A 26904-nucleotide genomic window follows, 5' to 3' on the forward strand; every position below is an offset into this window, starting at 1 on the left:
GAAACCCAGCTCCCCCCGGCTACGAGGCATGAGCAAGTACCACCACCTTCTGTCCTCAGTCTCAGCTTCCACAGCTGTAAAGTGGGTCACACCTAGCTCACGGGGTGGTTTTTAAGATGAAATTCTCCTAATCTAAGCGAACATACTATGTGACAGCTGAACAAAGAAGAATGTTTCCCCATGACTCATTTAAAAATTGCAGTCAGTATATTTATTTTCACATGTAAGAGGCTTTTCTTTTATAAAAATCACGCGGGTTTTGGTAAACTCATAATCAAAATCAAAGGCTAGGAAGTCAGGAATGAACAGCTGAATTCCCAGGACTGAGCCCTACTTCTGCTCTAGTAACCTGGGAATGTAACTTCAACACTTCCTGGCCATGAGGGGAATGCACTGGCCAAGCTCACACCAAGGCAGCTGCCTTCAGTCTTGGGGAGCTGGGATCTCCCAGGGAATGCGTTTTACAGCTAAGAACACACGAGAAGTCTTGAACAATGAAAAAAGCAAAGAGATCACACAGAGGCTGAAATAACCGGCCATTCTCTTCACACCTGTGAAGCCCGCGGCCTCCTCCTGGTGTGTGACAGACGGCAGGCTCTGCACCACAGGCTTGCTGCCTTAACTCCTAAGCCTTTTACCCCTTGGATTAGCCAGGTATCGAAAGGCAGCCCAAGGTTTTAACGCCTTAACTTTCACACACGAAGACAAAGCTTTGAGTCCGTTTAGGTTGGTGCAGCTTTGTTCTGAAGATGCTGGAAATGGGACCTACTTAACTTAGAAGAAATGCCAAGTAATTGATGTCAGGACAGAAGCCTTATAAAGAGGGTTCAAGACAGTCAGCCCGAACTGAACCTTAAACTCCGTTAATGTTATTTAAGGCCAACATTCACCTGTTTCATGTTGTTATCTACAGATATGAGGCTCAATATTGTTTTCTTCAAACTGCCATAATTCCATAGTAAGTAAAGGCTGAAAGAACCACATAAACACCACTGGTACAAACATTAGGCTGGAATTCATAAAATTGGGGGAGCAGGGTAGTGCAGTTCGGTGAGCCGCCTGGAGTCGGTGAGGTGGGTTCTACCCACGGCTCTGACTCTGGCATCAGGCAAAACACCTTATTTCTCTGAGCTCATGGGTGGAACCAGCCACTGTGAGGTTTAAATGAAATAATGGATATCAACATGCTTTCTTGGCCCATAAAAGCATCTATCTATACACCACCTTAAAGTTCTGAAAACTTAAAAAAGAAAACTTTCATGTGATAACTTTCTCTAGTCTCCAAGAAGCGCAGGAGGAAGTCTAACAAAGAACAGACCCTCCCTGGCTCCACGCCCACAGGCCCGTGCAGGGCACCCCAGCCTCACCGGACAGCGCCCCTCGATCCTCAGTGTCGCTGTCACTGTCCACAATGTCATTGTGCTTCTCAATGTCTGCCAATGATTGGCCATAATGAGTCAATTCTTCATCTTCGTTTAGATTGTAGATGCTTTTTTTCTCATGATGGCGCTGACAGAAGAGAAAAAAAGTTTCCCAAAATTACCACTTTCATTTCACAGCAAAAAAATGTGTATGTATGTGTTTCCATTACATCTGAAATATGACAGTGCAGCCGAGTATTCTAGGTCAACTAAGCAATGACTCAGACATAAACGGAACTCAGGGCGGGGAGGGGGGGATTCTTCAATAAACGCAGGGGCCGCTATCCGCCCCAGCAGTGCTGCTCAGGCCCCTGGCTCTCCACCCAACAGAGCTGAAGGCAGCAGCTCGGCTGAGAACTCTTGGACACACTGCTGCTGCGCAGTAAAGACACGTATCTGTTTAGCTAACATCTGCAGAAGCAGCAGCTTCACCTTTGGCCTAGCCAGGTAAGCACAGGGTTCAAGGGCTATGCCCCGGACCTTACGAGTGCCCAGGCACATGCGGAACGTGCAGAATTGACTTCCCCCTGAGCTTGGCTTCTCTGTGACTGTACAGCAAAAGCCCTCCTCCAGTTTCTATCCATACCTGCTGTTCCAGAGCAAACCGCTTCATCATCTTCTCCTCGGGGGTCATGCTGCTGTTGTACTCTCCAAAGCGTTTATCTCTGAACACATTGGACTTATCCCTTTCTTTGTACTCCTTCAGTAAAGTCTGTGTACGCTGGAAAACAGGTCATAACACAATCTCACAAAAAAACTCATGATTTCCACTAAAGGGCACATGAGAAGAGTGCACACTCTGAAGTTCAGGGCGAAGCTCGGTGACATCGGAGCTCACACACAATCCGCTTTCCTCCATGACAGGCTTGCTCTACTGGCGACAGAATTTTGAGAGGACCAAAACAACACTCTCGATGGTAACGGACCAATCACTTTCTTTACCTCTTTAGAGTCTGTTGGTGCCAAAAGGAAGCATAAAAAGCACACTGGTCCAGCTCAAGGTCTGAACGGCTCCCTCGGACATAACAGCTGCCTTATGGTTTAAGGAAGTGTGCACCAGAATCATTTGGAAAAGTGGAAACGGGGTTAGACCCCTTCCAACATGGAGAAGGGTACCCTTTCCCATCAAAGGCACTCCTAAGGAATGTACAGTTGTGGGTTCATATTAGACCAAAGCCATAAACGAGTGAGTGAGGCCACAGTCTAGGCTTTACCCTTTACAACACCAAGAGGAACAGCATTTTAAACACAGAGAGCGAGTATCAAATCATTTGCTATTTTCCCAGCAGCAACAAAAAGAACAAGTTTAATATCATTCAAAGTTGGCTGTCCTGGAGGTTGAATTCTCTAAAGCTGGGAGAGGACAGAGGTGGGTGAGGAACGTGTGGCCTCTGCAACCCGAGACAGCCACATTGCAAACTCTTCCCCGCTGCAAAAATTCTTCTATTCGCTAAGGAACTGCCATTACACTGGTGTTGACACAGCGATTCCAAAAGGAACTGGCACCAAGGCACAATCTAGATGCAATGGAAGGCCCTGGAATGATCCAATTCAGCGCTTTACAAACCCATCACAAACTGGTGCCTTGGCAGACACTGGAAACTGCTGATCTAACCACAGACGTAAGTGTTCTTGCTTTCTTCAGGGATTCCTCTGATTTGTGAAGTCACTTTGAAGGAATGTGTGTGTGTGGCAGGAGGGACTATGTGGTGACCTGGTCATTGCCACTCTGGTCATTGCCACTTCTGTTTCAGAAGGGGACAGGCCAGATTTTGCTCCAGACATAGGTCACTTCCCCAGGGTTGGAGATGAACTTAAAGGCTAAGAAACCCATACTTAAGGTCAAAACCAGGAGCTGGAAGAAGAGGAAAGGAGGCTGGGAGAGGTGGCTCACACCTGTCATCCCAGCACTTTGGGATGCCGAGGCAGGCAAATCACGAGGTCAGGAGATTGAGACCATCTTGGCGAAAACGGTGAAACAGTCTCTACCGAAAACACAAACAGTAGCTGGGTGCGGTGGCACGTGCTTGTAGTCCCGGCTGCTGGCGAGGCTGAAGCAGAATTGCTCGAACTCAGGAGGCGAAGGTTGCAGTGAGCCAAGAGTGCGCCACTGCACTCCAACCTGGGTGACAGAGCGAGACTGTCTCAAAAGAAAAACAGAAGAGGAGGAAAGGAGAGTGTAGGGAGTTAAGCAGCAGCTGGGCAAGAGCAGAAGATGCCACGGCAGGGACGGAAGCACGCCTGGCCCTCCTTTCCATTTACAGCACATTCCATCTGAAGAGGTCAACCGAAACATTAATCGTGGACAGGAGAAAAGGAGGTGAAAAAACCATTTCTCTGATCTCACTTTGGAATGCGAAAGTTCTAGCGGACTTAAAATGCATCCAAAAGCCCCTCTGCTGCCTAAAGAGTCGGAAGCCATCCATTAGTTCCATAAATCCTTCCAAGGCAATTTTTGTCATTTTCTTCAAGAATGCTTCAAGAACCAAGTTCTTTGCAAACAACCTGAATTCTTAATCCCTAGTAACTTCCTACTGTGTCAGTGTTAAACCATGTTTGTTAAAAACACGTGGGTACAATTTCCTGAACTGGAGTCTAAAGACAGCAAGTGTCCCCAGATAGACCAGAGGGCTCCGTCGTCGTCACTTGAATTTAGGAGCCATCGGTTGAATGTTATGAGACGGAGAAGGAACGAGCCAGAATGAGACTCTGCTGGGTGCTGGTAGTGAACCATACACAGCACTGAATGAGGTTAAGCTCTCTGGACCTTCAGCACTCTTTATCTGCAGAGTAAACATTTAAAACAACATCCCACCATTTAAATCACAAGGTCTAGCCGGCAGTCAGATGGGAGCACATTACATGTGTTAGCCTGTACTGCTCAATGAATTCGGTACAGACAGAAGCTGCTTACAGGCTACACTGAGAAGACTTTTGAGGCCTGTCTCTGCAGAGGGAGGGAGAATTACTTGCTTCTAGCAGGAAGGAGGTAGATGGGGCAGGCATCAGCCATCTCTGCCTCTAAAAACATGAGTTCTTATTATCTGGAATACGATTCTATGGATAAATCTTAGTGAAGAACAACCCTTAGGCTATAAATACATAATACTAGTTATTCTACATTATTCTGATTCTCTCTTTCTTAAACTATAATAAATGTTGTGACATTATACTGAATTTATGGCATAAAATGGGGATGACAGTACTTCCCCCTCGTAAGGATGAGGATAAAATGTAAACCGCTTGGCACAATGCCTGACCAACTGTAAGGGATCAGCAATCATATTAATAATATAGTTACTGATCAACAACTATATTAATATAACTTATTTCATAAATTATTTCAGAAATAAGGAAACTGAGGCACAGCTCTAAGGTGATATCCTGAAACTGGAGCCCGGCAGTCTAAACAAAGAGCCTGCCCTCTTCCTGCCAGACTGCGTCCCTCCGAGTGCTACGACCGACCAGTAGAGAAAAGCCAACCCAGACGGCCCATTTATTTCTTTTTTTTTTTTGAGACAGAGTCTTGCTCTGTCACCAGGCTGGAGTGCAGTGGCGCAATCTCGGCTCACTGCAACCTCTGCCTCCCGAGTTCAAGCACTATCTCCTGCCTCAGCCTCCCGAGTAGCTGGGATTACAGGCACATGTCACCACGCCCAGCTAATTTTTGTATTTTTAGTAGAGACGGGGTTTCACCATGTTGGCCAGGATGGTCTCAATCTCTTGACCTCGTGATCCACCCGTCTCAGCCTCCCAAAGTGCTGGGATTACAGGTGTGAGCCACCGCGCCCGGCCCAGCCCGTTTATTTCTAAGGGACCAGATCACATGACAAGACCTCCTACGTGCTGCTGGCGGCCCGTGCCCCTGCATGTGTCACGGAGCTTGAGCTCGGAGTCAACTGAACGACCTGCTGTCCATGCTGAGCGCCACACCCCCTGCAGAGCTTGACTGTAATTCCCTCTAGGAAGAAGTTGTGGACTTTCCTATTACACTTTTTCCTGTGATCTCCTGAGGCACTCAGGTTCCACTTTTGATTTCTTCAAATATTTGTGTTTCTACCACGGGACAAGCACTGGAGATCCAAAAAGGAGAGGCAATTCCGGCCCCTCTCCCAGGCCTTCAGCACAGAGAAGCGAGGTGGACCTGCTCAGTGCCAGAAGTCTGAGCAGCCTGTCCTGCTTGGGCTACACAGATTGGGTGGTGAACCTGAGGTGGCCTTTTAGAGACTCTGGGAGGTGGGGCAGGCCTTTCGGGACAAACCGAGCAAGACAAGACTCAAGGACAACAGCCAGGTTGTGCGGGACTCGAACAACAAGCCGAGAAGGTTAAGAATAACAGTATTGCCGGGCGCAGTGGCTCAAGCCTGTAATCCCAGCACTTTGGGAGGCCGAGGCGGGTGGATCACGAGGTCAAGAGATCGAGACCATCCTGGTCAACATGGTGAAACCCCGTCTCTACTAAAAATACAAAAAAATACAAAATTTACAAAAATACAAAAAAATACAAAAATTAGCTGGGCATGGTGGTGCGTGCCTGTAATCCCAGCTACTCAGGAGGCTGAGGCAGGAGAATTGCCTGAACCCAGGAGGCGGAGGTTGCGGTGAGCCAAGATCACGCCATTGCACTCCAGCCTGGGTAACAAGAGTGAAACTCTGTCTCAAAAAAAAGAATAACAGTATTTAGAGCATACTTGCTATGTGCTATATGTCCTATCTTATTTAATTTTCATAAACCACCACGAGGAGTAGGATGTATATTATTATCTCTACTTCAGAAATGAGAAAACTGAGAGGCTTCAGTGAAGACAAACGTGTCTATTCTCGGGACTACACTACCTTAATCTCGAACTCCTGCCCTGGGGTGTGTAATGTGGGGCTCTTATCAAAGTCAGCTGTAAGTCTACCTTGCCTATTATACACGCTGTCATCTTTGTGCAGCTAAGGATAGTATCTGATTTAATTCAAAGACCACCCAGCTTGCACACTGTGATGAAATAGAGATCAGGAGCTCATGAAGGCGGGGGCAGGACGTATTTACCTTGATCTCCCAGAACCTAGAAGCAAGCTCCAACAGGAGCGCTCAGGGTACCAAGAAGGCTCTGCAGACGTTGACATGTGGCCAGCCCTTACCAGCTGTGTGACCTTAGGAAACTCACTTGTCCTTTCTGTGCCTTAACTTTTTCACCAAGCTACGACTGTATGTTCCTCGGTGAACCAAAAAAAAAAATGTTTTAATCATATTTAAAAAGCTAGGAAGCAATGAGTTTCCACAGCGTGACTTTCCAAGGAACAAGGTCACGCGCTTCAGGGAGAGCCGCTCAAACATCAGACGCTGCATCCCATACAACCCCTACCCACGACCCCCAAACCGGCGGGGCCTTCAGTCTAAACGCGGAAGGGTTAACCAGCAGCTGTCCAGGGCGCCGCCCGCGGTGACTGACTCCGCCTGACGCGGCTGGAGGAGTCCCCGAAACGACCCGAGTGCAGGGTCTCCAAGAGGGCGAGTTTCCAGGTCTTTCCAGCCCAGAGAACAGCAGAAGCTTTCGAACTACAGAGCTAGTGCCGTGTCCCTGTCACGACCTCCGCCACTCAGACGATAAAACCGACGCAGAGAGACAGACGCAGCCGGCCCGCGAGCAGCGTGGGGCCCAGATCCTGCCGTCCGGCGCCCCCCGCGCCCCCGCCCCCCGCCGCTGACCTTCCTGAGGGCCCGCGCGCGGGACACCCCGGGCAGCCCCACGTCGTGGCGCGTCTTCCGGCCCAGGATCTGGAACTTCTGCCTGTTGACTTTCACCTCGAACGGATTGGAGCTGGCCTTCGCCGGGCCCCCTCGCGCTCCCGCCGGCGCCCCTCGCGCCTTGACCTTCTTGGCCTTCCCCATGGCGCCCGCCCGGTTGCACCCAAGGCGCCGAGATCCTAGGAGACGCGGCGCGCGACACCCCGAAACACGTGCCGGGCCGCGGATGAGCCTCCCTGCCTCGTCTCGCGAGAATTGCGCAGCGCCTCGGAGCTCGCGAGAAATGAACACCGCGCCCGTAGGCTTTTGCTCGACTTACTTGCTGATAGGCTCAGCGACTATAAATCCCGGCAGGCTACGCGCCGCGGCCCGCCGCGTACTCCCGGCGCAGGGCCTTCTGGGAGCTGTAGTGCCCCGGGCGCGGCGGCGAGGGACGCTCCCACTAGAGCTAAGCCGTTGGCTCCGAGCCTACCCCGGTGCGGGTCGCGGCGGCGCCCTTGCCGGTGAGCCCCTGCCTGGGGTGGGCCTCGGCATTGACTCGGGGCTGCCCGGGGGCCCGGCCCTGAGGAGGGAGTTGCGCGCGCAAGGCGAGGGCCATGGGGCCGAGAAGAGCCGGGGCGACAGCGCGGCGCCGGTGACAGCTGGGACCCGCCGCCGTCGAGCTGCCCCCTCCCCTCGCCCCGACCGCTCCCCTGCTGGCAAGGGCCGGCGGCGGCGGCGGCGGCGGCGGCGGAGCCCCTGGTGGCAGTGGTGGCGGCGGCGCCCGTGGTGGCAGTGGTGGCGGCGGAGGCGGAGGCAGAGCCGGCAGCCGCCCCCCTGGTGGCAGTGGTGGCGGCGGCGGCGGGCCAGCCCCCCGGGACCGTGTCCGGGGCCGGAGAACCGGGCGGCGCCCGGCGAGCTATGCGCGGAGGCGGCGGCGCCTCCCCGTGTTCCGCCCGGTCAGTCTCCTGGGTTTCGCAGAATCCGCCGGCGGCGGCGGCGGCGCCGGGACATGGAGCTTGAGAACATCGTGGCCAACTCGCTGCTGCTGAAAGCGCGTCAAGGTGGGTGCGCGGCAGGCGCCCCCATGGCCCCAGGGAGCCCGGAATCCCGGGGACCCCTGGCCCGGCTGAAGGAACCCGACATCCCCGGAGAACCTCGATTTCCCGGGAGAGCCCCGACACCTCCCGCTGGGGGCACTCAGATCCGCACCCAGCCCGAGCCGGGGTCTGGCGGTGCCGTCAGGCTGCCCTGGCCAGGTCCCCAGTCCGCATCTCCGGGCCCAGATGAGAGAAGCTCTTGGTAGTCTGGCCCTGTGTCCTGGTCCTGTCCTCTAGCTGTGACCTCGGTGACAGTGTTGCTTCAGCATCGGGCAGGCAGTGTCCTGCAGGTGTCGGACAACCTGGCCCACCGAAAAAGAACCGCGTCTTTATGGTCTTCAGGCGGACAAAAAAGAGCACCCTGGAAACCATTCTGGGCGAGAACCTTCCGTGAACGACTGTAGGACAATGTTATTTTTAAGACAGCTGCTTGGTTTTGAGGTTTGATCTGAGGCTTTATGGTGTGTCAAGTGTGCCTTAGCACAACGTGGTGACAGATGGACAAGCTGGCAAGCATTCACCCTTTTATCAGTATGAAGGTATCAGTTGGCCAACGTTTCACCAGGAGACCCTCGCAATCCTCTGTCTCAGACCTCCTGTCTCCGTTTCTTGCCTCTCAAGAGAACAGGCAACAGAGCCTCCGACCTCAGGTTCCCGTGCCAGCCACAGTGGTTCCACACCCCTTCCCTCTCACAGAATTGGGGGCTTCTTCCATTTCCTTGCGTGATGGAGCAGCTCTGCTGGAACCCTGTGCTCCAGGACGGGGTAAATGCCAACTCAAGGTGCCACACCAGCCAGCCTGCATATTTAAAAGACAGTCTGGAGTCAGGGGTGGTGGCCTCACAGATAGACCCAGCCACTCTGGAAGCTAAGGTGGGAGGATCGCTTGAGCCCAGGAGAGTCCAGCCTGGGCAAATACAGCAAGACTGTCTTTTTAAAAAAGTTGAAAACAAGGCCGGGCGCAGTGGCTCACGCCTGTAATCCCAGCACTTTGGGAGGCTGAGGTGGGCAAATTATGAGCAGGAGTTTGAGACCAGCTTGGCTAAAATGGTGAAACCCTGCCTCTACTAAAAATAGAAACAATTAGCTGGGTGTAGTGGCAGGTGCCTGTAATCCCAGCTGTTCGGGAGGTTGAGGCAGGAGAATCACTTGAACCCGGAGGCAGAGGTTTCAGTGAGCTGAGTGCGCCAATGCACTCCAGCCTGGGTGACAGAGTTGAGATTCGATCGAAAAAAAAAAAAAAGAAAAGAAAACAAGTTGAGAGCAAATACTTCACCTTCTCAGTATTTTTGTGTACCTACTCACACTACTTTGAATGGAAGAACTGAGAATGCGGGGGGAAGAGAATGGGATCTTTTTCCCTTAAGACACCTAGGGAGTCCCAGAGCGCCGTACGTTCTCATCAGACTCGTTTCAGTGGAGCACTCGACTGTGCCTCTTGTCCCTCACTCTGAACTCCAAACTGGTCATGGAAGAGAATCATCCTTAGTGGAAGCCAGATTGGAGCTCAGCCAGTTTTCTTTTTACACTACCTTCCTATCGGCATATAATTTACGAAAAGGAATTCTACCAAGCTGACTTCCTTATAATGCTACAGAGATTAGGTAATGAGGTAAATATAAGTGCTCTATAAATGCTAGGCAACGTAAAACCAGATTCTGCCACAAAGCCTAGGACCACAGTGATGTTTGAAAAACAAAAGTTTTACTTTCTTTCCCTGAAATATCTCATATTAGCTCTGTGGTGTGTGATTATGAGGTCTGCCTCATTGAGAGAGCATTTGCTCCTGTGTTCAAAAAGTCATTAGGTACAGTTTGATTAATGGTTAGAGAAGTTGAACACATAGTATTAGAAATGTATGGACATATGCTGAGTGTTCATTATAATTTAGGGCTGTTTTTCCAAGTCGATGTCTGCATTTGTTACTTGCAAGTATCTCCCAGGACGTACCAGGAGGTGTCTTCTTGGACACGGAACTATTCGTGGACAGACAGCTTCTTGTTTAGCTCCTTTGGCTCATGTACTAGAAAATTCACCTTTGAAATGAATGAACATAGCACAAGAGTTACATTCTAGTCCTGAGAAGTGCAATGTCGATTTAATATTATTAGTGAGCCTGGTCATGTCCTGGATTTATTTCAAATGGAGTCAGTCAGTCTTAATCCCCCCAGCCTCTGGTCCTCCCTATGGTCTGAATGTTTGTGTTCCCCCAAAATTCTGATGTTAGAGTCTTAGGTACGAAGGTGATGGAATTAGGAGGTGGGGCCTTTGGGGGGTGATTGTGTCGTAAGAGAGGAGCCCTCGTGAAGGGGATTATTGCCTTTATAAAAGCAAGTGGGGAGATACCCCTCACTCCTTCCACCATGTGAAGGACTCAGAAAGAAAGTACCAGCTGTGAGTCAGAGAGTGGGCCCTCACCAGACACCAAATCTGTCTTGATCTTGGACTTCCTAGCTGCCAGAACTGTGAGAATTGCTTGAACCCAGGAGGCAGAGGTTGCAGGGAGCTGAGATTGCACTCTAGCCTAAGCAACAGAGCCAGACTCCATCTCCAAAAAAAAAAAAAAAAAAAAAAAAAAAAAAAGCAGCCCATAGAGGGGATCCTGGGGCCTCCAAACAGTGTGGCCCCACTTCACTGCCTGCTTTTGGGGACCTCAGAAACTTTCCGCTGACAGTTTTCAACCCAGTATGCTGCCCAGACTTTAGTGTCTGTGGATGATCTTCCTGTTAAATGCCTGCGGCCCCCTGTCAGCCACCGTTGACCTCGCCATGGTCCCGTGAGTCCTTGTACTCTGCGTCACCTTGCCCATTCCTTTACCTTCCGGTCTGCTTGTGTTCGCGTAGTATCGACAGCGCAGCCGGCCCGCCTGGAGCGTGACCGGGCCTGGGCAGAGCAGCAGGAGAGTGCTGTGCCAGTGGAGACTTTTGGAACCAAGGACCGTTAAACGAGGGGTAGAGTGGCTGCTAGGGTTCAGCACATGTGCCCTGAACCTGTGGGGAGGGCCCCCTTCTCTCTCTCTTTAACCTGTGACACTCTGTCCCTTAGACCAAGCCAGGAGGCCTTGTGTAGCTGTGGTGTGCAGCTCTATGCCCCAGCTCTAGTAATATTTTGTGGGGATCCCATGTTTAGAGGTACGCAGTGTGTGCACTGCTGTGTGTGTTTGTTATTACTCTTAAAAAAGTTTTTTTTTGAGACAGGGTCTCACTCTGTCACCCAGGCTGGAGTGCAGTGGCGTGATCTTGGCTCTCTGCAATCTCTGCCTCCCAGGCTCGAGCGATTCTCTTGCCTCAGCCTCCCGAGTAGCTAGGACTACAGGTGCACACCACCATCCCTGGCTAATGTTTGTATTTTTTATAGAGATGGGGTTCCATCATGTTGCCCAGGCTGGTCTCAAACTCCTGACCCAAAGTGATCCGCCCGCCTCGGCCTCCCAAAATGCTGGAATTCCAGGCGTGAGCCACCACACCTGATCTTGTTATTTGCTCTTCAAACAAGTAAGTGCAGAGTCAGGTGCTGGGTGCTGAGTTCTCTCCACCGCCTCACCAAAGCCACCCCTGCCAAGTCGCAGGGATCAGTTCTTGGTCCTTGTCTTGCTGCCCCACGGGCTGCGCCGGGTGGGTTGTGCTTGCTTCCAGAGCGCGCTCTTCCACATCATCACCCTTCCCGTTCCGCTGCTGGGCTGGTCCCCCAGGCAGTCTAGCCTTTATCTTCTAGACCTTTAAATATCAAATGCCCCCCATCCTCATCCAGGGACTTCGCACCTTCTCCATCCACCCTTGCTCCCTTGTGCTCTTGTAGTACCGTGGCTCGAAACAAGCTACTGTCTCTCCAGTCCACGCCTGTGGGCTGGGCCTCTCCACTCACGTTGCGGCTCACTGTGCTGCTGCCTACCTGACATCATCATATGGAAGCCTCATTGGTACCAGAAAGGGCCTACACCAGGCCCCGAATACTCACCCAGCACCCCGATGTTTGTGCCTCAGTTAATGCTCAGTTAGTGGAGCTGCCCTTGACTTCCTCACACCCCGACTCTCAGTCCTTGGACAGCGTGTTCAACCCTCGCTTCACAACGCAGCAGAATCCACCTTTCCTCACCTTCCCCACGGCGATCACGTGGCTCAAGCCGTCAGCATCTCACCTGGAATGCTGCGGCCAGCTTCTGCCTTTTCCACCCGACAGCGTGTTCTCAGCACAGCAACCAGAGCAGTCCCACAAAAATTTAAGTCAGATTGTGTTGGCCCCTCTGAACCCTCTTCATGGCTTCCCAGACAGCTCAGAGTGAAAGCCGTGGCCCCTGCAGTGGCCTGAAGAGCCCCTGCAGCCTCATCCGCCCTCTCGCTCTGCCTCAACACGGTTTCCTCTGTCTCCCGAGAAGTTGTTCTTACGGGGTTTATTCTCTCACCTGAGGAGTTTCCTGGCCACCACCCCTCCCTTCATTTACTCTTTTTTTTTTTTTTTTTTGGGAGACAGGTTCTCCTTATGTTGCTTAGGCTGGCCTCGAACTCCTGGGCTCAAGCGAGGCTGCCTGAGCCTCCCCCGTAGCTGGGATTATAGATGCACACTGCCACCCCAGCTCCCATTTACTCTGTATTTTCCTTCCTTTATTTTTCCCCACGGCACTTGTTATTATCTTAGATACTCTAAATTTTACTTGTATGGTGTGTGTCGGGCTTTTTCTCTAAAATGTAAGCTTTATAAGAGGAGGAAGTTTTATTTGCTTTGTTCACTACTGCACTTTTAGTGCCTAGAACAGTGCGTGGCACACATTAGATGCTCAGTAAATATTTGTTGAATGAATGAATGATTCAATGTATGAATAGCAGTTAAGATCATGGACTTTGGAGCCAGCCAGACCTGGCTTTATATCTCAGCACCCTCTTTATGCCATCTCTACGACTGTGCCAGTTACTTTACCTTCATTCTAAAACAATTTATTGTGTGCCAGCCACTCAGCTTGGCTCTGGGGATACAGGGATGAATGGACACAGACGATCTCCCCCTCTGAGAAGCTGACAGTCATGGAGGAAAGTACTTAGCTCAGGGAAAATGGAGGATTGTCCAACCCTGGAAGTGGGTACACCCTTTTTTTGTTGTTTTTTATTCTGATAGTTTTTGGGGAACAGGTGGTATTCTGGTTGCATGAAAAAATTCTTTAGTGGTGATTTCTGAGATGTTGGTGCACCTGTCACCAAGTGGTACACCTGTTTTGTATGCTGCTGTGTCACGTGGCTACTTAAGTGCAACTGGGGCAGACACTTCCTGGCAACAACTCTCCATCATGGGAGTGTGTCTCGAATCAGCATAGGACAGCTGGCTGGCCGTGCCACGTCTGCCCCTCTGGCCACCAAATATCCATGCACAGCCTTCCCTTACATGGATCCTAATCTCCCTTCAAAGACCAGAATGACCTCTCCTGCTGTTTCCTCCGTGAGGGCCCGCGGTGGCTCCTCAGGATTCAGCAGCCTACATAAACAACCAAATGGTCTTCCCTCCTCATACCTAATAAACCGTGGGGAGCAGAGGCAGGGTGACTATCGTAGAAACTCCCTTTTAGAAACAGAAGAACGGGGTGCTCTCAGTAGACACTGGTCCATCCGTGAAGGGGCCCTGTGGGGGTGGGAACATTCCTTGATTCGTGCCCAGATTTGCCCTCTTCTGTTCACCGTGTCCCATGGCCCCTCCCCCAGGTCATTTTCCTCCTTGAGCCAGCTGAGATGGATAGACACATGAACCTCCACAGGTTTCTTGAGCAGTGCCGAGCTTTGCAGATGCAGTTCTGCTGATTGAAGTTTATGGGCTTGAAGGTTGTTGAAAGGCTCAAGCAGTTCAAGGCTGTCTTCATCCTCGATCCAAGTTCTTCAGCACCATACTTCTCCCAGGAACATAGTGGGCTTTTGATCTTGTTAACTGTTTACAGTGGCCATTGTTTTGTACTGAGCTCCTGTACTAGGCCCAACAAATCAAACCAAAATGGAGTCACTCATGCTAAAGTTCCATGTCACCATGCTGAAGGTTGTTTGACCTTCTGAAAAATCAGGAGAGAGTGATACAGTAACCAAATCCCCAAACAGGCCAGTGACACCTGGGTGGGTCGTGACAGTGCTCCGGCTCAGCCACAGCTTTGCTCCAGAATTGGAGCAGGTACCAGGAGCAGTGAGAGGCCAGGCAGTGGGAACGGGCAATTCTGAGCCTGCAGGACCAGGGGGGCTTTCTGGGCCTGAGAGCACTGGGCTGCCCGGGTTGGCAGCTGTGGCTGGGCAGCTGCAGCCGCTCTAAGTAGTGCGGGGTTTCCACTCCACCAACCCACAAGGGGGCGGGACCCCCACCTGTTCCTGGCTCCCACTGGCTGTGGCCACTGCTGCCATCACCACCTCATCCAAGCCCTGTCTGCCTTGCTGCTCGGCTCCTGAGAAGGTGGAAGTACTGGTTCTAAGCCTACAGATGGTGTCAGGCTTCAGAAAGGAAGGACGTAGCAGCCAGGCTGCCATGCGTCGCTAGTTACTTGAGTAGTATAAAGTTTGGGAGAGGCCAGGGACCAAGAGATAGTGAAATACGAATAAGAGCAAGAGGGACTTGATCTCTACTCAATGATTTGGCAGCTCGGGCACAGAAGCACCACTGAAGATGTAAGCCATGTCCCGGGGCACTTGTAGATCATGCTTGTTGTCCACTTATGGAATCCAGAGGGCAAAGTAGTGCACCAGGCAAGTGCAGCTCAGCTCTGTACTCCTTTAAGAGGTCAGATAAAAACGGTGTATCCCAAAGAACAGTTCTTACCTCAACTGAGGGGAGACCCAGCAATAGCCCTGAAAAAAAAAAGGACCCATAACCAAAGATGACGGCCTTTTTTCAGTACCTACTGCTTCTCTGGAATGAGTTTCTGTGTTCTCCGTGAAGCGACAGGAGGAGCACCTTCCCCTTTCCCTACCCATCAGTGACATGGGACATGGCTGTCACTGATGCAGCATTTCAGCATATTCTCTGGCATTGGCAGGTGGTTGTTACATGTTTATTAAATAAACACATCTTAACAAAAGAAAAATGTGGACTGGATTTGAGGGGGAAGATAATGAATCTAAGGTGGACGTGTTGAACGTCAGGTGCTCTGGACATATGGTGGTGTGGACTGTGAGTCCAGAGCTCATGACCTCAGTTGAGGTATTGAGTCGGGGGGGGGGCAGGGGTGCTGTAGAAGAGCGAAACGAAGGCTGAGGAAGACACACTTGCATCTTCGATGGTTATCTTTTTGCAGATAGCAAGTCTGTATCTCTAGCTGCATGTCTTCTGGGCTCATCCCAGTCTACCCATCTTCCAAACGTCTGTCTCTTACAATTTTCCACACACATCGTATTTAAGACAGAGTCCGTCATCTCCCAAGGCAATGTGGCTTTTCCCCTGGTGTGCCAATTCTTCCAAATGGTCCTGGAGTCTTAGTCACCCAGCCTAAGCCATTATGTTCTGGATATTTAGTAAAATTTTAGCTGCCCTGAAGGCTTGAGATTGAAGATGCTTATTTCTCTGAGTTAAAGAAAAAAAAATGGGGCTTGTTTAACAGATCTTTCTAAAGTATAATAGTGTAGCCTTTTCCACCATTCTTGTTTCACCATGGATGCTCTCTTCCCAGAACTTCCCAAGACTATCACTCACATCCTTCAGGTCTCTGCCCAAATGTGACCGTCACAGGGAGGTCTCTGATCCCACCTTAGTCAAAATTGCACCCTCCACCTTTACCTTGCTTTTGTTTATCACTATGTGACTGGCTGGTTTTTTCTTATCACTTATCATTATCTGATTTGTGCATCTCTCTCCCTGTGTTAGTCCATCTTCACATTGCTATGAAGATACTACTGGAGACTGGGTAATTTATAAACAGAAGAGATGAATTGACTCACAGTTCTTCATGGCTAGAGAGGCCTCAGGAAACTTGCAATCGTGGTGGAAAGCAAGGAGGAAGCAAGGCACGTCTGACATGGTGGCAGGAGAGAATGAGAGGGACACAGAGAGCATAGGGGAAACTGCCACTTTTAAAACCATCAGATCTTGGCCGGGCGCGGTGGCTCATGTCTGTAATCCCAGCACTTTGGGAGGCCGAGGCAGGTGGATCACAAGGTCAAGAGATCAAGACCATCCTGGTCAACATGGTGAAGCCCTGTCTCTACTAAGAATACAAAACATTAGCTGGGCGTGGTGGTGTGCACCTGTAGTCCCAGCTACTCCGGAGGCTGGAGCAGGAGAATCACTTGAACCTGGGAGGTGAAGGTTGCAGTGAGCCAAGATTGTGCCATTGCACCCCAGCCTGGCAACACAGTGAGACTCCATCTAAAAAAAAAAAAAAAAACCCATCAGATCTCCTGAAAACTCCCTCATTATCATGGGAACAGCATGCGGAATCCGTCCTGATGATCCAGTTACGGGACTCTCACCAGGTCCATCTCAAATGCATGCAGGTGTTAGGTTTGAGATGAGATTTGTATGGGGTCCAGAGCCAAGTCATCTCACTCCCCCATTTAGAATGCAAGGGAGGGACTTTGTCTTTTTTTTTTACCATCGTATTCCCAGTGCTTTGAAGGTGTTTGGTACATAGCAGATGCTCAATAAATATTTCTTTGATAAATATTTATCAGCAACCCTGAACAATATGTCATATTAGATCTGGTTTACAGATTTGGAAACTGAGGCTCACCATGGCTTCTAAATGGCAGAGCCAGTGACAGATTGCATCACCCAGGAATTTTTTTCTTTAATTGCATTTTAGGTTTTGGGGTACATGTGAAGAACATGCAAGATTGTTGCATAGGTACACACATGGCAGCATAATTTGCTGCCTTCCTCCCCTTCACCTGTATCTGGCATTTCTCCCCATGCTATCTCTCCCCAACTCTCCACCCCTGGCTGTCCCTCCCCTATATCCCCCCAACAGACCCCAGTGTGTGATGCTCCCCTCCCTATGACCATGTGTTCTCATTGTTCAACACCCGCCTATGAGTGAGAACATGTGGTGTTCGATTTTCTGTTCTTGTGTCAGTTTGCTGAGCGTGATGGTTTCCAGGTTCATCCATGTCCCTACAAAGGAAACGAATTCATCATTTTTTATGGCTGCATAGTATTCCATGGTGTATATGTGCCACATTTTCCCTGTCCAGTCTATCATCGATGGGCATTTGGGTTGGTTCCAGGTCTTTGCTATTTTAAATAGTGCTGCAATGAACATTCGTGTGCATGTGTCCTTATAGTAGAACGATTTCTAATCCTTTATCACCCAGGAATTTTATACTTCATTAAGCAGATTTCCAGATAAGAAAAATTATTATAAGCATGTATTTTACTCATCATAGGTACCCACTCAAACAGAAATGATAAGATGTATTAGTGGAAGTAGTTGTTATAATTGGATATTTCTGACTGTTAAAAAATTGCCTTTTTTCTCCCAAATTCAGGAGGATATGGCAAAAAAAGTGGTCGTAGTAAAAAATGGAGGGAGATACTGATGTTGCCTCCTGTCAGCCAGTGCAGTGAGCTCAGACATTCCATTGGTGAGTAGATCGTGCCTGCATGTGCCTGGATAGTCCAGCTGGCATTATACCACCCATTAGATGGTACTTTCTTGAGTTCCGTATTTGTTTCAAAAGCTTTATGATAAATTCCCCTTATATCTTCATGATTCCTCTCAGGAAAAAAAAAAGAAGAGAAAACTGTTTAGATTTTCTGATCTGCAGTTATAAAGTTGGCTGTTGGCTTGAAAAAGGGAAAGAAAGAAAAAAGGAAAGAAAAATTTCTAATGATCTTCAGGAAAGGATTAGTCAAATAAAAATATGGTCTATCAGTATAACAGAATACTCTGCAACTATAAAGAATGAGAGGTAGCAACAGGTCCTGACCTGAGCATAAGAAGTCAGATAAAGAATCATGTCTATAGAGCAATCATAACTACTTCTTAAAGATATAATTTTTCGTTCAAAGGGCACATGCATTTAAAATGTTGGTGTTGCTCAATCACCCCAAAAGGTTGTATCAGTTTACCTTTCTGCCAGCAGTATGTAACAAGCTTTCTTTGTCATGCCTTTGCTAATACTGGTTGTTACCAGTATTTTTAATATATGCCAAACTGGAGTTTGAAAATGGTTTCTTATCTTGATTACGGATGGGGTAGAACACTGCCGCTGAGTTTTTAAAATTTTTCCTTTTTTCTTTTCTAATTTGTTTATAAAAGCTTTTCATATATAAAAGAAGTTATCCTTTTATATCCAATGTGGATATATCTTTTTTTTTGAGACAGAGTTTCGCTCTTGTTACCCAGGCTGGAGTGCAATGGCGTGTTCTCGGCTCACCGCAACCTCCACCTCCTGGGTTCAGGCAATTCTCCTGCCTCAGCCTCCTGAGTAGCTGGGATTACAGGCACGTGCCACCATGCCCAGCTAATGTTTTTGTATTTTTAGTGGAGACGGGGTTTCACCATGTTGTCCAGGATGGTCTCGATCTCTTGACCTCGTGATCCACCCGCCTCGGCCTCCTAAAGTGCTGGGATTACAGGCTTGAGCCACCGCGCCCGGCTGGATATATCTTATAAAGTTGCTTTTTTACCTTTGGCATACAGTGTCCTTTTTCATACAGAGGTTTTAGTATTTTATAGAGACAAATATGTCAGTCTTTTTCTTCTTAGCTTCTGAGCTTTGTGTTATCTGTAGGAAGGACACATTTATTCCTTTTTAATTTTATTTTTTAAAAGAACGGAGTCTTGCTATATTGTCCAGGCAGGTCTCGAACTCCTGGGCTCAAGCTATCCTCCCGCCTCTGCCTCCCTAAGAGCTGGGATTATAGGTGTGAGCCACAGCGCCCGGCAGGACACATTTATTCCACGATTATTTCTACAAACCAATTCATCTTTCCTTTAATACTATAGTAGTTCCTTTTAAAGAAAGTTGAAGTATTTATCAAAATTAGTTTCAGGTGGCCTAAAGGGGGTATTATTTCCCCGATTGTTTTAACTCCACTAAGTTTTTTAAACAACTGCTTCCTGAATATATAATTCATATACCATACCACGTATCTACTTAAAGTATATAATTCAGTAGTTTTTAATATATTGAGTTGTGACACTATCACCACAATCAACTTGACATCATTTTCAGCACCCCGGAAAGAAACAACACGCCTGTTGGCGGTCACTCCACATTCCCTCCTGCTACCCCCGGAGCTGGGCAACCACAGATCCGCCTTCTGTCTATGTCTTCACCTGCTCTGGACATTTCACATAAAAGGAAATCACGTGCTATGTGGTCTTTTGGGACTGGCTTTTTTACTTCACATAATATTGTCAAAGTACTTCGTTCTTTTTTTGTTGCTGGGTAACATTCTGTTATGTGGATAGATCACATTTTATGTATCCATTCATCAGTTGATAGACATTTGAGTAGTTTTCTCCTTTTGGCTATTATGAATAATGCTGCTATGAGTATTTATGTACAAGGCTTTTAAAAATCATGATAAAATATACATAACAAAAATAACTGTTTTTAATTGTACAAATGAGTGACATTATTTTGGATATTGCATGGATATACTACATTTTGCTTATCTGTTCATCTGTTGATGGACATTGGGGTGTTCCAAGTTTTTGGCTGTGTGAATTATGTTGGGAACATTGGTGTGCAAGTATCTGTTGGAGTCCCTGCTTTCACTTATTTTGTGTATGTCTTCAGAAGTAAAATTGTTGGCTGGGCATGGTGGCTCACGCCTATAATCCCAGCATTTTGGGAGGCTGAGGCGGGTGGATCATTTAAGGTCAGGAGTTCAAGACTAGCCTAGCCAACATGGTGAAATCTTGTTTCTACTAAAATTACAAAAATTGGGCTGGGTGTGATGGCTCAATGCCCGTCATCTCAGCACTTTGGGAAGCTGAGGCAGGTGGATCACCTGAGGTCAGGATTACAAAACCAGCCTGGCCAACATAATGAAACCACATCTCTACTAAAAATACAAAAATTACCTGGGTGTGGAGGCACGCACTTGTAATCCAAGCTACTCGGGAGGCTGAGGCAGGAGATTTGCTTGAACCCGGGAGGCAGAGGTGGCAGTGAGCTGAGATTGTGCCATTGCAGTCCAGCCTGGGTGACAGAGCGAGATTCTGTCTCAAAAAAAAAGCAGAATTGCTGAATCATATGGTAATTCTGTGTTTTAACTTTTTGAGGAAAACCAGACTCTTTTCCAAACCGCTGCACCACGTTACGTCCCGCCAGCCATGTGTTCAGTTGCTTCACGTCTTTCTCACTTTTACTAATCCCAGTGGGCATGAATTAGTATCTTACTGTGTTTTGATTTGCATTTCTCTAATGATTAATGATGTTGAGCATATTTTCATGTGCTTATGGGCCATTTGTAAACCTTTAGAGAAATGTCTGTTCATATCTTTTTTTTTTTTTTTTTTTGAGACGGAGTTTCGCTCTCGTTGCCCAGGCTGGAGTGCAATGGCGCGATCTCGGCTCACTGCAACCTCCGCCTCCTGGGTTCAGGCAATTCTCCTGCCTCAGCCTCCTGAGTAGCTGGGATTACAGGCACGCGCCACCATGCCCAGCTAATTTTTTTGTATTTTTAGTAGAGACGGGGTTTCACCATGTTGACCAGGATGGTCTCGATCTCTTGACCTCGTGATCCACCCGCCTCGGCCTCCCAAAGTGCTGGGATTACAGGCTTGAGCCACCGCGCCTGGCCCTCATATCTTCTATTCATTTTAAAAATTGGGTTGTCTATTTGTTTTTGAGGTATAAGATTTCTTTATATATTCTAGATATTAGATGCTTATCAGATAAGCAGGAGAATTGCCCAAACCTGGGAGGTGGAGATTGCCTGCCCTCCAGCCTGGGCAACAGAGGAAGGAGACTCTGTCTAAAAAAATACTGTGAAAACAGTGAGTCTTAGAACAGCATGTGGTGGATTGTAATGATTGTATTTGTTTGCCTTTTATCCCTTTTCTTCACCCAGAAAAAGATTATAGCAGTCTTTGTGACAAGCAACCAATAGGAAGACTTCTCTTCAGGCAGTTCTGTGATACCAAACCCCACCTAAAGAGGCACATTGAATTCCTGGATGCAGTGGTAAGCAGTTTATCTCCATATTGAGCAGCCCACCCCATCTTGAGCTTTTGAAAATTTAAGAACTAGACCTGGGCGGTGATGTAGGAGTGGACGGATGGGCGTCTTGGCGTCGTATTATCTTCTCAGTACAGAAACCTTGTTAGTATAAAGTGGTATTTCATGTAGAATTACACCTCAAGTGTTGGAGAATCACATGTTGTCATTGAATGACTTTGAAACTGGGGCTTTAGCTTGTGTGAAGATGACAGACTAAGATGGCAATGCTCATTCAGCCACCTGAAAAGTGTCCTTTCTGCACTCAACTGGCCAATGCTCTGAACTTAAAAACACTTTAACCCAGAAGCATATGGAAGGGATACAGTTTGTATAGGAAGAATGATCATGGGCTGGGCACGGTGGCTCACGCCTGTAATTCCAGCACTTTGGGAGGCCGAGGCGGGTCGATCAGGAGGTCAAGAGATCGAGACCATCCTGGTCAACATGGTGAAACCCCGTCTCTACTAAAAATACAAAACATTAGCTGGGCATGGTTGCGCGTGCCTGTAATCCCAGCTACTCAGGAGGCTGAGGCAGGAGAATTGCCTGAACCCAGGAGGCGGAGGTTGCGGTGAGCTGAGATCGCGCCATTGCACTCCAGCCTGGGTAACAAGAGCGAAACTCCGTCTCAAAAAAAAAAAAAAAAAAAAAAAAAAAAGAATGATCATGTTGGATGCAATGTACTATGTTCAGTAAATTTTCTAACATTCCCATGTATCCTGTTTGAGATTTACTGCAATTTCCTTAAAGAAATTTTGTGTTTCTAAATATGGATACCATTGGCAAGCCTACAACTTCAAAACTATGAAATTCAGAAGCAAGTAACCAATAGAAAATTGGGAGAATTTACTTTTGTACCAGGGTTATGACCCTTCTCTCAGCTTTGGCCTGTCCCAGCTGTATCAGCAAATATGTATGGAGCACTTATATGCAGACATATATTATATGTCTTATATCATTGAGTTTGAATTTGTTTTTCCTCTAACACAGATTTTTAAAGACTTGAAAATACGTGTTTATTTATAACATATTCTTTCCGAAAAACATTTGTGGTGTTTTGTTGTTCGCCTCCTTCCCCCGGATCTCTCCCAGTCCTTTCCTTTCTGGCACTGTTGCTGGAATAAGGTGATTCTTCTTTTGTTTTTGGAGATGGAGTTTTGCTCTTGTTCCCCAGGCTGGAGTGCAATGGCATGATCTCAGCTCACTGCAACCTCCACCTCCTGGGTTCAAGGGATTCTCCTGCCTCAGCCTCCCGAGTAGCCTGGGGCTACAGGTATGCAGCACCACACCTGGCTAATTTTTGTTATTTTTGGTAGAGATGGAGTTGCCCCATGTTGGCCAGGCTGGTCTTGAACTCCTGACCTCAGGTGATCTGCCTGCCTTGGCCTCCCAAAGTGCTGGGATCACAGGAGTGAGCCACTACACCTGGCCAGAGTTCCAACGTGGTGGGGCATGCCTACCCAGTTCTGGGATGGAACCTGGGCATACGTTTTCATGTAGTGGGTAGTGTTTGCCAAGCTGCTATATTTTAAGAATTTAGGGACCTGCTGTTCTTCCTTATGTTAAAATAGCTAAACTGCATTGTTGAAACTCTATTTCTTTTTAGTCATCTGATATTGTCATGTTACCTGTCGCTATGAGGTGACAGCCATTTGGCTGCAGTAATAGGTTATGTTTTTGCTTTTTCTATAGCCGTTGTGTAGGTTCAGAAATAATGCCCGATTGTGCTATTTTGCTGCGCTTACTGCTTTGACTATGCTTGTGATAGGTGATGACAGGCCCCGTGAGCTTCTCAAGGAAGGGGCTGCATCTTATTCATTTCCCTTTCATGGCACCTGGCATGGTTGTTTGCCCTGTTTCTTGATCATTGAATGAATTAATGGCATCTGTATCCATCAGGATTAACCAGAGAACCAGAATGCGTAGGAGGTAGATAGGACATCTATTGTAAGGAATTGGCTTATACAATTGTGGATCTGGTTAGGAAAGTCTGAAATCTGTAAGACAGACCATCAGGAGGGACATGGTAGGACTCTCCGGAAATGGGCTGAAGCTGCTGTCCTCAGGCAGAATTTCTTCTGGGAAGACTCATCTCTGTTCTTAACACCTTTCAACTAGTTAGAGTCACCCAGATTATCTACCATAATCTCCTTCACTTGAAGTCAACTGATGGTAGACTTTAATCATATATACAAATGCCGTCACAGCAACACCTGGATTTGTGTTTGATTGAATAATTGGGGAACATAGCCTTCCCAGTTGGCATATTGAAGGACCATCGCGGATCAGACTTGCTTTCTCTTCCATTAATGGCATGCCACACAGAACTCCCAGCACTTAAGTGGTTTTGTTTTTTTTGTTGTTTGTTTGTTTGTTTGTTTGTTTTTTTGAGACTAAGTCTGGCTCCATCACCCAGGATGGAGTTGAATGGCTCCTTCTCAGCTCACTGCAACCTCTGCCTCCCACGTTCAAGTGATCCTTCTTGCCTCAGCCTTTTGAGTAGCTGGGGTTACAGGTGTGCACCACCACACCCAGATAATTTTTGTATTTTTAGTAGAGACAGGGTTTCACTGTGTTGGCCAAGCTGGTCTTGAACTCCTGACCTCAGGTGATCTGCCCACCTTGGCCTCCCAAAGTGCTGGGATTACAGGTGTGAGCCACCATCCCCACACTTAAGTTTAAAGGTTCCTTAAATAAACAGTATACTCATTATTTGTCACAGTGAGTACAGTGCCCTTGAACGTAGAAGGTGAAGCTGGGTCTGTCTGGGTCAGCAGGCTGATGGTCATGGACCTGTGCTGGGCCTGTGAAGGATATGGGATCAGCAGATCAACTTCCTTCAGCCTTCATTTCTCTCCTTCTCTCTTGAGCTGCCATCTGGCTTTCGGCTTCACTACTCTTTTAAGGTCCGCTACGTGCGAAACCCTGTAGCTTTATGTGAGGCATCTTCATGCTGGAGTTTCTATGGCTGCTGACATTATTGACTAGCTCCTTCTTGAAATTCTCTTCACTAGGCATTTATGACCTCTCCTTAGGTTTTCTTTTTCTCTCATCAATTATTTTCCAGTTCTTCTTTGTGGTCTATCCTCTGTACATGTTTAGATATTTATCAAGCTGTGCTGACCATTCTGCTGGTTTCTGGCCTGGATGATACCACCCACTCCTGTGGTCTGTCCCCTGCATTTGTGTGCAGATGACCCTACTTTGGTATCACCAACTCTGACTTCCCCCGGGAGCTTCAGACCTAGCTTCACAAGTGTCTCTTGGGCATCTGGAAATTGCTGTTGCCTAGAACAGTTTAAGCTGTTTATTTTATTTAGACACCTTTAATGGATGAAATGTAACACAGCATAGAAAGTATTATGGGAAGCATTGCACTAAAACTTCATTAACCTCCTTTGGAAAACTGACTTCTTCCCCTCCTCCACCCCTTACTTGCCCAAAGAAGAGCTATAGATTCTTGATCAATAGCGTTGGTCTGTGGCTCTGAGGATATCAAACCAATCCTGTAAGTCAAAGAATTTGAAACATTATGGAACATTATTGGTGAAGAAGCTTAACTAACTTTTTTTTTTTTTTTTTTTTTTTGAGACGGAGTTTCGCTCTTGTTACCCAGGCTGGAGTGCAATGGCGCGATCTCGGCTCACCGCAACCTCCGCCTCCTGGGTTCAGACAATTCTCCTGCCTCCGCCTCCCTAGTAGCTGGGACTACAGGCATGCGCCACCATGCCCAGCTAGTTTTTTGTATTTTTAGTAGAGACAGGGTTTCACCATGTTGACCAGGATGGTCTCGATCTCTCGACCTCGTGAGAGGTCGCCTCAGCCTCCCAAAGTGCTGGGATTACAGGCTTGAGCCACCGCGCCCGGCTAACTAACTTTTTGTTTAAGAGATGGGAGCTCACTGTGTTGCCCGGGCTGGCTTCGAACTCCTGTGCTCAAGTGAACCTCCCAACCTCAGCGTGCTGAGTAGCTGGAACTCCAGGTATGCACCACCACCACACCTAGCTTCACTACTTCTGTTCTTTTCTTCCCTCTCTCCAATCAGGCAGAATATGAAGTGGCAGATGATGAGAACCGAAGTGATTGTGGACTGTCAGTCTTCAATAGATTCTTCAATGATAAGGTGTGTTTTCTTCTTTATATTAAAGATTTGTAAATAAATAATTAGAGTACATAGCCCTTTTTACTTTTTTGGGTAAGACATAACATATATTAAAAGCGTTAATTCAGCTGAGTGTGGTGGCTCATGCCTGTAATCCCAGCACTTTGAGAGGCTGAGGAAGGAAGATCTCTTTAGCCCAGGAGTTTGACACCAGCCTGGCCAACATAGTGAGACCATCTCTACAAAAAATAAACAAAAAAGCTATCTGGGCACGGTAGTGTGCATCTGTAGTCCCAGCTACTTGGGAGGCTGAGGTGCGAGAATCACTTGAGCCCAGGAGATTGAGGCGGCTGCGAGCCAAGGTGACACTACTGTATTCTAGCCTGGGTGACAGAGCAAGATCATGTCTTAAAAAAATAAAAACTAAGATCAGGCCCAGTGGCTCATCCCTGTAATCTCAGCACTTTGGGAGGCCGAGGCAGGCAGATTACTTGAGCTCAGGAGTTTGAGACCAACCTGGGCAACATGCCAAAATGCCATTACTACAAAAAAGAGAAAAATAATTAGCTAAGCATGGGGGTGTGCACCTGTGTTCCCAGCTACTTGGTAGGCTCAGGTGGGAGGATTGTGTGAGCCCAGGAAGTTCAAGGCTGCAGTGAGCTGGGATCATACACTCTAGCCTGGACAGTGAGCTGGGATCATACACTCTAACCTGGACAGCAGAGTGAGACCGTGCTTCAAAACCAACCCCCAACATTAATTAATCTTAAAAAGCTTTACTTTATTATAAATGTTTCTCTTTTGCATTTTTGTTTGATGTCATGAGGAAATTAACAATTAGATATCTTAAAAACATTTATTCGGCCAAGCGCGGTGGCTCACACCTGTAATCCCAGCACTTTGGGAGGCTGAGGTAGGCGGATCACAGGGTCAAGAGATTGAGACCATCCTGGCCAACATAGTGAAACCCTGTCTCTACTAAAATACAAAAATTAGCTAGGCGTGGTGGTGTATACCTGTAGTCCCAGCCAACTCGGAAGGCTGAGGCGTGGAGAATTGCTTGAAGCCGGGAGGCGGACGTTGCAGTGAGCTGAGATCATGCTGCTGCACTCCAGCCTGGCGCCTGGCGAAAAAGTGAGACTCCGTCTCAAAAAAAAAAAAAAAAAAGAGAGATTGATTCAAAATATTTAAAAGTTTCAGAATATAGAGTTGGAGAATTTTATTCATTTCTCTTGGACTAAAAATAACATTTTTTTCTAAAAGTTTGAATGGGTTTTAGCTTTTAGGTTCTTGTAGTTAGTGTGTCACTGAAATTAGAGCTGTTTCCTTTCATATGTCTTCTCTTAGAAGTCCTCAATTCTGGGCAGGGCCCTTTGTTGAAGGATAGAAGGAGAACAGGAATAGAAATGATAGCAAACATGTAATTAATGCTATTCCA

At 47.8% G+C, this 26904-nt stretch overlaps 2 protein-coding genes across 10 annotated transcripts in view; one reads left to right on the forward strand and one right to left on the reverse strand.

Annotated features, from left to right (window-relative positions):
• NOP14 (NOP14 nucleolar protein) overlaps positions 1-7302 on the reverse strand; it is a 27582-nt gene extending 20280 nt beyond the window's left edge. Inside the window, exons 1-3 of the mRNA XM_003934635.4 lie at positions 7120-7302; positions 2008-2142; positions 1368-1509 (exon numbers count right to left, since the gene is read on the reverse strand). Of these exons, the coding sequence (XP_003934684.1) occupies positions 1368-1509; positions 2008-2142; positions 7120-7302 (460 nt within the window). The remainder of the gene's footprint in view (positions 1-1367; positions 1510-2007; positions 2143-7119) is intronic.
• The window catches only part of GRK4 (G protein-coupled receptor kinase 4), a 68500-nt gene continuing 48896 nt past the window's right edge, over positions 7301-26904 (forward strand). For 5 of the 9 annotated variants that reach the window (XR_012516796.1, XM_039468323.2, XM_074395800.1 and 2 more), the window contains exons 1-4: positions 7301-8201; positions 17675-17770; positions 21216-21328; positions 25410-25487. Coding sequence is in view for 8 of the 9 variants with exons in the window: in XM_039468323.2 (XP_039324257.1) it covers positions 7301-8201; positions 17675-17770; positions 21216-21328; positions 25410-25487 (1188 nt within the window). In the remaining variant the exon portion in view is untranslated. Of the gene's footprint in view, positions 8202-8449; positions 9850-11594; positions 11732-17674; positions 17771-21215; positions 21329-25409; positions 25488-26904 lie in introns of those variants that run through there. The other 4 variants (XM_074395805.1, XM_074395803.1, XM_074395806.1 and 1 more) reach the window with 4 other exon arrangements.

The sequence above is a fragment of the Saimiri boliviensis genome, chromosome 3, assembly GCF_048565385.1.
Source record: "Saimiri boliviensis isolate mSaiBol1 chromosome 3, mSaiBol1.pri, whole genome shotgun sequence".
NCBI classification, from domain to species: Eukaryota; Metazoa; Chordata; class Mammalia; order Primates; family Cebidae; genus Saimiri; species Saimiri boliviensis.